We start from the raw sequence: 13,707 nt of genomic DNA, 5'->3' as shown, positions 1-13,707 counted from the left end.
TAAAGGGTTGACTATTTGCAGACCACTGCCATATAGCTGGAATATTGCTGAGTGAGCTGTTAAACAATACCAACAAACAAAATCTTGTGGAAAAGTAAGATTTTATGACAACTGAGGCATTGTTTGGATGCAGATTCTAACATCTTGCCCAGTTATTGCCTTTGTTCCACATCAACTTGTTCATGTTTAACACAGTGTAAAGTTTTGTCAATATAAAGAAATGATTTTTTAGCCTATATTGCAGAGACTATCCCATCACAGCATACATACAAATATTACCATCTTCAATTGGTAATATCATAATATTAACTATCAATATTAAGATAATATATAACCTATAAAACTGTCTCTTTTTATGTATTCTTGAGAAGGGAGCGAAAGTGTTTATGTTTTTATTGATTACATGCTGTTTGCATAATGAGCATTGTCATTTTATCTATAGTCTGTTTGCAGTGAAAACGTACCGATGAATTTCACTTTAAACAAAAAAGTAAATCAAATAAGGTGAAATTAAGATTGCAAATCCTCATAATTTTACCTTGCCATTTGAAAGTTTAAATCTCAGAATTTTATTCAACTTAGGATAAAAGTTGTTTAACAAACAATCATAGCTTCAAATCAGTATTATTGGTTTGTATTACAAGGGGGTATGCACATTAAATGAAACACCGAGAATACGTAAGGTTGGTCTAAGTTAACGCTCATCACATACTGCACGTGCATTTGTATCACTGTTCCAACTACTGCGCTTACCCCCTTGTAATACAAACCAATATAAGCGATTTGAATCAATCATCGTTTGTTCAACAACTTTTTTCCTAAGTTGAATAAAAATCTAAGATTTAAATTTTCAATTGGCAAGGTAGATTTATGGGGATTCGCAATCTTAATTTCACTTTATTCCATTTACATTTTTGTTTAAAGTGAAATTCATCGGTACATTTTCACTGCAAACAGACTATATAATATGTATAGATTGATCTATGACAAGTGGGGCCAGTGGAGTAGCCTAGTGGTTAAAGCATTGGCTGATCACGCCGAAGACCCGGGTTCAATTCCCACATGGGTACAATGTGTGAAGCCCATTTCTGGTGTCCCCTACCGTGCTATTTATGGAATATTGCCAAAAGTGGCGTAAAAGTAAACACACCGGTACCTAGTCCACTAAACAGCATCAGGTGGTCAGGTTCACTGACACATGTCATCGTATCCAAAATGCATAGACCAATGCCCATGATATGGATGACTGCATTCTCTAGTCCAGGCTTGATTTACAGACCATTGTCATATAGCTGAACAAACAGGCCTACCTAATTCTAACATCTATTGAATGTAAAACTTATTTTGAAAGATGGTCTTTTCAGGTTATATTGAAGATATATTGTAGAGAAGTAATCACGACATAATATATGAATGAATTATTGGTGAAACTGTTGCTTCACGTTCAGTTCTGGAACTTATGTTGGTTATGGGAAGAATAGTAGAAAAGAAATTGAAATTGTTTATATATCATTTGTTGGTATTTCTCAAATGTTTTATCTTTTGTTACAGATTCAGTTAATGTTATGTTCTGTCCATACTTTAATCTGATTTTATAAATATGCTAAGAGCAAGACCTATTGAGACTTGTGTACATGACAAATCGTACCATTGTAAATAGCACTATTATTTTAATATATGACTTCTTGTTTATTCTGTCATTCGTTATCATTGATGTCACTGTGTTTTGCTCAGATATAATTTTATATGTTCAGTCATGTTAAAATGTTTGTTTTATTCATGAAGGTTTCAGTGTAAAAAGAAATATGCATATGTATGTATTATGAATCTCTCACAGTCTCAACATTAATTGGAATTGAAAATTTTTCCAGATGCAAGCTTTCAGTCATAAGCATTCCATGATCCACCTGACCAAGTTATTCATACTTGATAATAAATCATGTATTTCTACTTTTTAGAACTGTTAGCTGATGTGCTAGCAATATTTCTCCCTTAAAACTGTTACCGTATGTCAGGTTTTTGGTACCTACAGAGGCGTACCTGCCATTATAAAAACAACAACACCGACTTGATTTTTGCTAAAAAAAAAAAAATCTAATTCTTGCCCAAAATACCTCAAATACTTTCTAAATATGAAGCTTTGCTACCTATCAGGCTTGCACGAAAAAAATGGCTTACTACGCTCTTGCTATGATAAGATGGATTGTAAGGGGGTTGGGTGGGTATGGACAGAAGATCTCAAATGTATCTACTTGTTTGGGATTCACTCTGAAAGAAATACTGCTAGGAACATTTTTGTATTCTAAAAACCAACTTTGTCCTTAATCATGCCATATATTTTCTTCAAAAATATCTCAAAGACAATCACAGCAGAGACAGCATATGTAAATGTATTCATTTTGATGGTTTCTGTGAAAGTTTGGGGGTGTTACGGAAGGGGGAGATTACGGGCGGGTTTGGAATGGATTATAGACAACAACAAACAATATACATAGCTGGCCTTTACAATTAAATCCTCATAAATATTAAGTATTTTTGTGTAATCTTAATTCTATTACCAGCTACATGTTATTATTGGATTCACATGAGGTGTTATGTATATATTAAGGGGCCGGTGGGGTAGCCTAGTGGTTAAAGCGTTCGCTCATCACGCCGAAGACCTGGGTTCGAATTCCCACATGGGTACAATGTGTGAAGCCCATTTCTGGTGTCCCCCGCCGTGATGTTGCTGGAATATTGCTAAAAGCGGCGTAAAACCGAACCCAGTCAGCCAGTGTAAAACCTTGATATTTGTGGTTATAATTTTATTTTGATGTCTTCTCCAGGAAGTGTGTCCATTCCAAGACTATTGCATGCCAAATGTTTCAACTACAGGATGATCGAAGAATTTGCTCTTGTTTAGAGAATTGTCAATCAAAATTGTTGAATGTTGTTTTGTTTACCCATCTGCCAAATGTTTCACAAAACGACATCAGTACTAGGAGGATCATCATGAAATTGCCATAGGCTTAAGGTAGATTTTGTGCTGAGATCATTTTGGGAAACAGGACCCTGGACAAAATATATGCCATGTTATCAGTCTTTTAATTAACTTAATCGAACAGGTGTTTGCTTGCTGCTAATATTCAACCAGACTGAATAACATTTCCACCCTATTCCATTTTCATCGACCCGTGAAGATCCGGGTTAGAATATTGATCTTCAGTAACCAATGCTTGTCGTAAGAAGCGACTAACGGTATCTGGTGGTCAGGCTCGCTTGACATGTCATCGGTTCCCAATTGTGCAGATTGATGCTCATGCTGTTGATCACTGGATTGTCTGGTCCAGACCGCCGCCATATAGCTAGAATATTGCTGAGTAAAACTAAACTCACTCTATTTGTATGGAAACATGTAAAGAATTGTATCTGCTGGACTCTGCAAACAAACATATTTTGTTACTCCAAATGCATTGAACACTGGTTGAACATTGCACTGAGTGTGAAAGAAAACAAATCAATAATTATTTTTTGAATACTTAATTGTATTTATGTATTCTGTGTGGAAGTGCATCCCAATGAAGCTGTGCTGGTATCGTGCACTGATGAAGTGCTTGTTTATTGCATTACTTCATCACAATATTTTATCCAAAAAGCGTGACGATGGACAGACAAGTACAGGAAAACATTATCTGTGTGACTGTCATTGCAGTGTCAAACATTCCAGTATTTATTTGAACATCCACTTTCATGACATTGTTTCAGAACACTGGGTTTTATAGGTTTGTGTAATGTTCATGTATTCAATTCCATGTCTGTTACTGTAAATACTACGAACAAGGCAAAAATGCCAGGATTGAAGCAAAAAGACATGTATCCTAATCACAAAGCTGCAGCAGGAATGTAGTTGTGAGAATATTCTTGACATTTAACAGTTATCTCAGAAATTCCATATTTTGAGGGATTTTGCAATAATAGTAATATATTATTTGCTTATGAGTATTTTTCAATGTGATTGTATCATAGTGTTGTTGTTTTTTCATTTGTATGATGTTGAGATTCACAATCTATACATTGTCTTTCATCACTGGCTGATCACATCATCAGATGAGTTGTACACATTATTATGTTCCAAATGTTGATAAAAGTGTGAAGAAACTGGAGATATTTGTTGTAGTTTTCAGACTCTTGGATCTTTCCAGGTTTGTACCATACCAGCACATTCCCAGGTGCACAGCCCTTCTGACTTAATGGGTAATACAGAATCCTAGAGTGTTGGGGAGCCTTCATAATTCTCTGGAAAGTTCTTGGTGGGTTTGACTATGAGAAGTCCCATTGGCTGTCTGGGCTGTGTGAAGAGGGGGCAAGGGTACGATCACAAGCCTGACTAAGCCAGGGCCACCCGACTGCATTATATTCTTTAATATGTAAACAACAGTCAAACAATAGAGCCCACCGCCATCAGTCGTTTATATCTATCAACTCAAGTGTGAGGACATGGTTTGATTAGAGTAGAGGCGCTTCATGAGGACATTTTATGGTGCACATTTATTCTCTTATGAATCATTTCAAATGATCATGCTCTTGATGAAAACAGGGCATTCCACAGATATCCAAAAAGAGCCCAGGATGGGGACAGAATCAATGCAGATTTTTTTATGGTTCTGTATTGTTTGACGGTAAAGAAATAAGTGTCAACCAAGCAAAGTACTCATTTGATTAAAACCGACATATAGAAAACAGACAGTAGAACCATAACACATTTGTCTGGCTGGTCGACAGCAAATAATTTTATTACATAATTAAGTGGTATTGCACAAAAGCGAAAACTGCATTCTGTCCAAAACAATAAATGACAACGTTAATATATGCATATTTCACCAAATACATTTGGTCAGCAAACCTGAGCATCAGATGTCCAACCTTCTGTGAAGAAAACTCGCGAGCTGTTCAAAACACATGAGTTACGCGCTGACAGCGTCCAAAACTGACATTTTATGAACAAGTGATTTTATATCACTCGGTTGGCGGCGTTCAATACCTGTGCTTATGCTTATTGACACAGTAGATTGTTGAATTTTTTTCTCAAAATCGCTTCCATTTTCTCCAGGCCCGCCATGTTTGTTTTTCTTATGTATATTCGTGCGTCGGCGCCGAGTTTTGACGATTACGTTCAGACCAAAAGAATCATTTTATTATAACAGGTATTCATCTTATTCAGACAATGAAAAAACGTGACCAATACAGCTACTGATACAGATATGTATTGTCTCGATTTTTATTTTATTTTTGACTAGCGAACTATATCGTACATGTGTGCCTGAACAAAGAATGAACACTCATTTGTTTACTGTCAGAGAATTTGGATTTCGAAAATCAAATTTTCTGGGATTAATAATGTTGAAATTTAATTAAACAAAATTGGAAACATATACTAAATAGAGTATTACAGGTGTTCATCATATTTCACTAGTCACAGTAAATATCTTAACTTGTACATCACGTCACTTGTGAACATATCAATCTTTCATGCCACACAAGGCCAGATCAATCATATTTAACTAATCACATATTAATGTCCTCCATGCCTTAGCCCGTACGGGGCGGTGGGGTAGCCTAGTGGTTAAAGCGTTCGCTCGTCACGCCGAAGGCCCGGGTTCGATTCCTCACATGGTACGATGTGTGAAGCCCATTTCTGGTGTCCCCGCCGTGATGTTGCTGGAATATTGCTAAAAGCGGCGAAAACACTCACTCACTTAACACGCACATCTGAGTTTGAAACAAAATTATTTGGTCCCCATTTGAAATGTGTTAGATCATGTCCGTGGCAACGAATGCAGGTAGTAAGGGAGACTATGTTTATCGGATTTCCAAGCTTGTTGATAAAGATGATTAAAGTGCAAATACCCAGATGTAACTTCGCTCATAATATCAAACACTAGATTCTTTCTAGCATGGTAGGGGATTAGGGTAGCATAGTGGTTAGAGCGCTCGCTCGTCACGCCGAAGACCCGGGTTCGATTCCCCACATGGGTACAATGTGAAGCCCATTTCTGGTGTTCGCCCGCCATGATTTTGCTTGAATCTTGCTAAAAGCTGCGTAAAACTAACTCACTCACTCTGGGCATGATCCATAAATTTTAGCCCGCCTTTATATACTGCTGTATTTAAAAACAAGCAAATAAAATAAACTGTATTGGTTTAAATGGTTAAATAATAATTGACTTTATATGTAATGGTTATATGTTTTGTGATTCTTAATTCTTGGTCATTAATTTTTATATATTATTATTTTGTTCTGTCATACCTAATGGTACCTCATGGATGTCATACCTCGTGTAATGTCATACATCGTCATAGACAATCACATACTACATATATAAAGTGTCATTCACTGAAGGAAAGCCAATAGCAAACACAAACTGTTGCGACAAGTGTCATTTTAACACTGCATATTTCCTTAATTCCTTAGGTCTGATTACTCCTTCTCAACATGGTCGAAATGAGTCATGGCGACCTATGTCCCGTACACCAACTGGGAGGTGTCGAGCTGACAGGCTGTCTGAATCACCTCCACTGTTGCTGGGCCGTCTACAATAGATGGACATATATTTAGTTTTCATTTGGTGTAATTTATGCGATAGACTTGCTATCATGTCTTTAAAATGTGCCATGCTTTAATGAAATGTATGCGTGCCCTTTTTGTGTTTTAACTATTGCCTTAACCTTCCCTAGAGGTGTTTCTCGGTGTGAAGCCGTTTCTATAGACCATGGCTACTCACTCAAACACTTGCTGGCTCGATCACAGACTCACGCTCACTCACAATCAAACACTTGTGTGGCTCGATCACATATTGCTCACTCACAAATTCGCTCACTCACTCATTCACATGTCATCAGTACTATGTTGAACTGCTTATCAATGCCAACATATAAACAATGATCATACCGAGACGGAAAAACGTGTCCTGGGTGATTTCCTTTCTGGCAGCCTCGATGGCGTGTTTCACAGCAAACAACGCTGATACAGACATACACAGGGGTGGCTCGCCCACAGCTGAAACACAACATTTGTCTTTGAAATACCTGAAGTTAATACTGGACTTCAACAACAAAAATGTAACGTACCCTTTTTTTTTTACCTAACACATATTCATCAAGTTTGTTGGTTGTTGTTTATAGAGATTATTAACCGAGTGTGTTTCCGTATCATTAATATCATGTATTAGGAATAAAAATTGTAGTCTGCGAGCCTTTACGCAAGCCTAATCTCTTTATCATATAATGTCGTTCTTAAAATTAATCTAAAAAAGGCAAATCGTATTTATATGAAGAGAATCGAGCATTCGGGCAAGAATACTTAGTGGTACATCAAGGTGAAGGTCTTTCATGACAGCATATAGTTGTGACTAGTCGCTAACATAGTGCAAGCATAGCTCTTGCTTTAGATAAGCCATGTTTGTGCACAAACTCGCCCACGCATTGGTAAACCCCCTGTTAACTCGCGACGACGTCATCCATGAAATGTTAACATTTTAGGATTTGCATGGCGTGTATGGAGTTTTGTGAAAGTAGTTCGTGTATTGACCTAATTTGCATATTTATCAGATTTCGACACCAAGTTTATCAGATTGCTTTATTGCACCGATAACAACCTCCGTTACATGATAAAACGCCGTAGAATGCTATATTGCTATATGACGGCGGCGTGTACATATTCTACTCTGACAGGCAATCCAGTGATTGACATCATGAGCATCAATCTACGCGGGTGGGATACGACGACGTGTGTCAACCAAGTCAACAAGCCTGATCACCTGACCGCGCTGGTCTCCTTTTACAACCACGGGTTGTTGAAGATCAATTCTAACCAGGATCTTCACGGTTAATTCAATGAGACCTCGCTATATGATAACGTTATTAACATAAATGCCCTTCTTGTCAACACCGCCTCCGTGGTGTAGTGGTTAGAGCGTCCGCCCGGAGAGCGGAAGGTCGCGGGTTCGATCCCCGACCGCGTCATACCAAAAGACGTTAAAATATGGTACTTGTTGGTCCCATGGTACTGGTTGGCTCGGAGTCAGTATACTGTGTCTGAGTGGGGTATTCATGCTTCACTGCGGCATGGTATCTCAGTGGGCTAGCACTATAAAACCAGCTTCAGTCTGGGCTAGTACAAGCAGCCACACATACACATACACACGCATGCACGTCGTCATGCACGTCGTCATATGAGCGAAATATTCTCAAGCACGACGTTAAACCCAATTTCACCTCACCTCACCTTCTTGTCAAGGAGGCCTTCAACCCAGCAATACAACATATTAGTGGTTTACAGCTTCTAATCAGTTATTTGGAGACTGGTAACAGACGATTACTATTTAATTACAAAAACAGCAGACCTGGAAGGATTTAAAACAAATGAGAGTTATCTCCCCTAGACTTGTGACTACGGTATATGAAGTATCAACATATCAAGTTGCCATGGTGACTGTTGTTACCTTTTGCTCTTAGGACTCCACGTGGGTTTGGAGCATTCTTCAAGAACTGGATACGGAAGTCGATTGGAATGTCCTTGCCCATTGGAGGTTTGTATTCCTGTACAGACAGAACAACAGTGTATCTTTACCGTAGATCTATGCATGTATATATAGTTACTGGTCTAATATTGTCCACTAAGATTTAAGAGGAGTATATATTTTACAAATTCAATAAAATGACATATCACAGTGGCCATACCGGTTTTCGAACATTGTCATGGATGCATACCTTTAATTTCCTTTAAGTTCTGAAGTTCCATTATTCGTTAGGAAGATATAACTCCTACATGAAATTGGATATGTCTTTCGTGATACCCATGCGGTGTCATTTCACCTCTCATGACGGTTTCTTCAAAACATCTTCAGTAGCTTTGCACATTTGGTTTATGAATATCTTTATTGCAATTTCAATACAATGATACAATATCTTCGATACAGTAAACCCATTACATTTTGTGAATTTACTGAAATGTTTTCATTTTTGATAAAATATATAAAAGTATTGATTGCCTTGACTAAAAGTCTCTCGTTCATCAGATACTTTTCGTTGTTTATCCACATTATACTTTGGAACCAGATAACTAGATGAAAAGGTTTAGACATATGGGACCTCTAGGTAAAACGTTGACGTTCTGTTTGTCTTGTACGTATAACATGGGTTAAGTACACTTTGCGTGGCTTTTTTGTTTGTTTTATGGCTTGCCACTCACCCAAGTTCCATCAGTCAGGGCGGTGCCAGTCTTGGGGTCATATATCATCTCTTCGTTCAAAAAGTAGCCCAATCCCATCACAAATCCTCCTTCAACTTGGCCGATGTCAACATCTGGGTTAATGCTGAGAAAACAGGTAAACAAATATATTTAGAAATGGTGTATTCGTCTGGTACAAAACATGGCTCTGGGTCCTCGATGGATATCCCCCCAGTCAACGCCAAACAAAAATGTCTTGTTAAGTTGGTCAGTGGTCAATAATGACACACTGGTCTTCCTCCTTTGATGCCAATAACACGCCCTCCTCAAGAACACGCTCTGTCACATACATACATCACATCTCGCTCCTCTCTAACATCTCAAAAGACTTATAACATCATTCCTCCGCGTGTAGAGGCTGCTCCCGTTACCACCACACCAACAATGCATCTTTCCCGACACGACGGCATCTCATCTACTCTGCCTAGCAACAGAAGCATCAAACTTCAGTTACCTTTCTCCACAGGAGGTCCTCTCTGTTCTTCTTTACTTTCGCAGGAGTCATATAGTATTATCCACTCTGTTGGACTTACCTCTCTCCACAGTCATACATTATTATCCACTGTCGGTCTTACCTCTCTCCACAGTCATACATTATTATCCACTGTTGGTCTTACCTCTCTCCACAGTCATACAGTAGGTCCACTCTGTTGGTCTTACCTCTCTCCACAGTCATACAGTATGTCCACTCTGTTGGTCTTACCTCTCTCCACAGTCACACAGTATGTCAACTCTGTTTGTCTCACCTGTCTCCACAGTCATACAGGATGTCCGCTCTGTTGGTCTTACCTCTCTCCGCAATCATACAGGATGTCCACTCTGTTGGTCTTACCTCTCTTCACAGTCACACAGTATGTCAACTCTGTTTGTCTTACCTGTCTCCACAGTCATACAGAAGGTCCACTCTGTTGGTCTCACCTCTCCCCACAGTCATACAGGATGTCCACTCTGTTTGTCTCACCTCTCTCCACAGTCATACAGTATGTCCGCTCTGTTGGGCTTACCTCTCTCCACAGTCATACAGTAGGTCCACTCTGTTGGTCTCACCTCTCTCCACAGTCATACAGGATGTTCACTCTGTTGGTCTTACCTCTCTCCACAGTCATACAGTAGGTCCACTCTGTTGGTCTTACCTCTCTCCACAGTCATACAGTAGGTCCGCTCTGTTGGGCTTACCTCTCTCCACAGTCATACAGTAGGTCAACTCTGTTGGTCTTACCTCTCTCCACAGTCATACAGTAGGTCCACTCTGTTGGTCTTACCTCTCCCCACAGTCATACAGTAGGTCCACTCTGTTGATCTTACCTCTCTCCACAATCATACAGGATGTCCGCTCTGTTGGTCTTACCTCTCTCCGCAATCATACAGGATGTCCACTCTGTTGGTCTTACCTCTCTACACAGTCATACAGTAGGTCCACTCTGTTGGTCTTACCTCTCTCCACAGTCATACAGGATGTCCGCTCTGTTGGTCTTACCTCTCTCCGCAATCATACAGGATGTCCACTCTGTTGGTCTTACCTCTCTTCACAGTCATACACTAGGCCCACTCTATTGGTCTTACCTCTCTCCGCAGTCATACAGTAGGTCCACTCTGTTGATCTGGTTCTCCCCGGTCAAGATGTCCACCTCAACTTCAGTACACGTGGCACCGTAGATGTTATAGTTACTGAAGTCCCCTGTTGGATATGTTCTGAAAATGACGACATCGATGTAAAGTATCTAGGAATGATTAGATTTACCTGACAGTAAGATGGCCCAGTGGTTAAAATCTTACCTCATTGAATTCAAGTTTTACGTTCAATTTCCGATACTGCTAAGATGTGCATATCGTCAGTCAACCCTCACTAATGATTGGAACCTTTTAGGCAAACTAAACCCCGGTAAAACGCTCTCCATGTGTCCCCCCTGCAAAAACAAACATTGCTATCTTTGCAGGTGTCGTTCAAGCCTGCTACCGTGCGTGTCCAACCTTGACCTTGTCGACTGAACGACACCTTTTGCCCTGAAACTACGGATGTGGATGAAACCTTTTGAACTGGCAGCCTTTACGTCACGAACTGCTTCGAACGTTCCAAATTTGATGGATGATGTTGACGTAAACGTTTCGCTCACGCCACAAATCCTCAACGGTGTTGGGATACAGTCACGTTGACCACTACGACGGTACGTCTAAGCACTGTGTTCTTGAAGAATCTTTACAGACTTTATGTCTGCGGTATACTTACGAGCTTCTGGCTGACAAGTCCACTCCTTGGGCGTAGCACTGAGCTACCAGCTGCTGCCAGGTGGGATTCGACATCTTGGCCTTGACCGGGTCCATCCGGGTCTTCAGTTGCTGACAGCACTGCACGACTCCCTTTAACAAGACATTTTCACTCCGGTTAAAGAAACGTTTCAAGAGACATTTCTGCTCAAGTGCATTGTACGATTCCGAATCTGTTATGATAAGTGTCAAATATGAATACGCAATCCAATTTGGAAAGTGGTCAACTGTAACACGTTATATTTGGTATTGCACTTTCTCAGTAAAGCACAGATTTTAGAGCTTTTGTTGAGTTGAGTCCCATCGGGGATTCCAATCCATACCCTCAATCAGGCACGTCATCGCCAGCACACAAAGTCAGCCATCTAACCCACTCAGCCACCACTGCTTCAGAACAGTGTAAAATGGTGATATTACGAAGGGTTCGCAAAACCACACCCTCAGTCAGGCACCTAATCGCCAGCACACAAAGTCAGCCATCTAACCCACTCAGCCACCACGGCTTCAGAACAGTGTAAAATGGTGATATTACGAAGGGTTCGCAAAACCACACCCTCAGTCAGGCACCTAATCGCCAGCACACAAAGTCAGCCATCTAACCCAATGAGCCATCACGGCTTCCAAATAGTGTCAAATAGTGATAGTACGAGGTTTCGAGAAAAGGTGACCACATGCCAGACACATCATCACTATTTGTTTTTGATGTTTTTTTAATTTATTTACTGATTTGAAGAAACATATAAAGTGGCAAACCCACCTGAAACGAAAACGGACTGATAATTTATAGATGGTCTATGATGGACAACTCACCAGAGCGTTAACATCGGACGCGCGGCTGCCTCCAGTAATGAACGAATCTGAGTTGGTAAAGGTGGTCGTTGGTTTGACCTTGATCGTGTCGATAGGGATACCAAGCTCAAAGGCGCATACTTGCATCATCTGCAGAAGAGAAGATATTAGTGATGATCATTGTTATTATAAAAATGCTCATTTTTTATTGTGCTTTCTCAGTGCCACTTATCATAAAAAGCGCAGATGTTTGCATTTTCTTCGACCAACAGTTTTATGTTATGTGAATATTATTATATACGATGATGATTTTGTGTGCGATGTTTCCATGCTAGATATACTCAATGTGCATGAAATATTTTGTTATGATACCATGCATTGAATCTTTCCGTAATTTTTTTTTTTTATTTAGGGAGAAACTGCTCTGCCGCCATTAAGCTGTTTGTAAATATTACAGCTGACTAGACGAATTCTACGGGCATCGCAGTGCATGAGCAACACTAGTTTCGTTTTAAAGCATACCAGAAATGCACTTATGAGGTACATGTTTTCTTAATTGATACAATGATGATGATGATGATTTTTTATGCTAGAAATGCACGCATGAGACATTGTCCTTAATTGAACAACCTTTATGTTTAATCCCTGCCCGAGTTCTACACCGCCGACAGAGAGTGCCACGGATCCATCACCGTGGTAGATGGTGACGTAGACGTTGAAGATGTCTTTCCCGTAGTCCATGTTCCAGCGCAGCGGCATCACTTCAATGCCCTTCTTCTTCCATCTGTTGGCCTACAAGTGATAGAGCAACAGCACAGAGCTCTAATTTCCTATATTTGGATATTTTCTTTCTTACTTTAAGTTATACAACTATATTTGCCGATATTCAAAGCAAAACCGTTTTTATACTGCATATGTTTAAGAACATTAAGAACACAAAATTGTTGATCTTACAACCTCAAAAAGAAATGTTCATTTTTAGATCATCCTCGATAATCGCCAGGGTATACGTTCCGATAGAGATTTATCGGAACGTATATCCTTGAGATTATCGAGGATGGTTTTATATGTGCTGCTGGATAAAACCACCTTAGCACTAAGGTGATTGTTCTGCCATACCTTAACATAGATCTCCAACAGACTTAGCACTAATGTTGTTTTGTACGACGGCACCTTGTGAAAAACGCCTGTTCTTTAAAGTATGTGAGTCAAAGGATGCTTGAGATCCTATTTACCCATGAACTCAATACCAGATGTAGGTGGACATCATGTGACCATCTGATCCATTTTCTAATCAGGAGATTTTGACAGACAAACCGAGCTCTGACCATGCTAAATCTTTAAGTCTTGTAGTAGCCAACGCCGTGAAGTCTGAAGTATGTGCT

General features: G+C 39.6%; 1 protein-coding gene across 1 annotated transcript in view; it reads right to left on the bottom strand.

The window, feature by feature from the left end:
* Nucleotides 1-4,731: 4,731 nt before the first annotated feature.
* LOC124268731 (xanthine dehydrogenase-like) overlaps nucleotides 4,732-13,707 on the bottom strand; it is a 53,673-nt gene continuing 44,697 nt past the window's right edge. Inside the window, exons 28-35 of the mRNA XM_046703760.1 lie at nucleotides 12,953-13,114; nucleotides 12,344-12,472; nucleotides 11,496-11,626; nucleotides 10,832-10,960; nucleotides 9,230-9,353; nucleotides 8,481-8,577; nucleotides 6,929-7,036; nucleotides 4,732-6,570 (exon numbers count right to left, since the gene is read on the bottom strand). Of these exons, the coding sequence (XP_046559716.1) occupies nucleotides 6,497-6,570; nucleotides 6,929-7,036; nucleotides 8,481-8,577; nucleotides 9,230-9,353; nucleotides 10,832-10,960; nucleotides 11,496-11,626; nucleotides 12,344-12,472; nucleotides 12,953-13,114 (954 nt within the window). The 3' untranslated portion in view covers nucleotides 4,732-6,496. The remainder of the gene's footprint in view (nucleotides 6,571-6,928; nucleotides 7,037-8,480; nucleotides 8,578-9,229; nucleotides 9,354-10,831; nucleotides 10,961-11,495; nucleotides 11,627-12,343; nucleotides 12,473-12,952; nucleotides 13,115-13,707) is intronic.

This window comes from Haliotis rubra, unplaced genomic scaffold (assembly GCF_003918875.1).
Source record: "Haliotis rubra isolate DU_JTF1 unplaced genomic scaffold, ASM391887v1 Scf14, whole genome shotgun sequence".
Taxonomy (NCBI): domain Eukaryota; kingdom Metazoa; phylum Mollusca; class Gastropoda; order Lepetellida; family Haliotidae; genus Haliotis; species Haliotis rubra.
The sequence above is the reverse complement of the archived record's forward strand: the minus strand, read 5'-3'. Positions and strand labels throughout refer to the sequence as shown.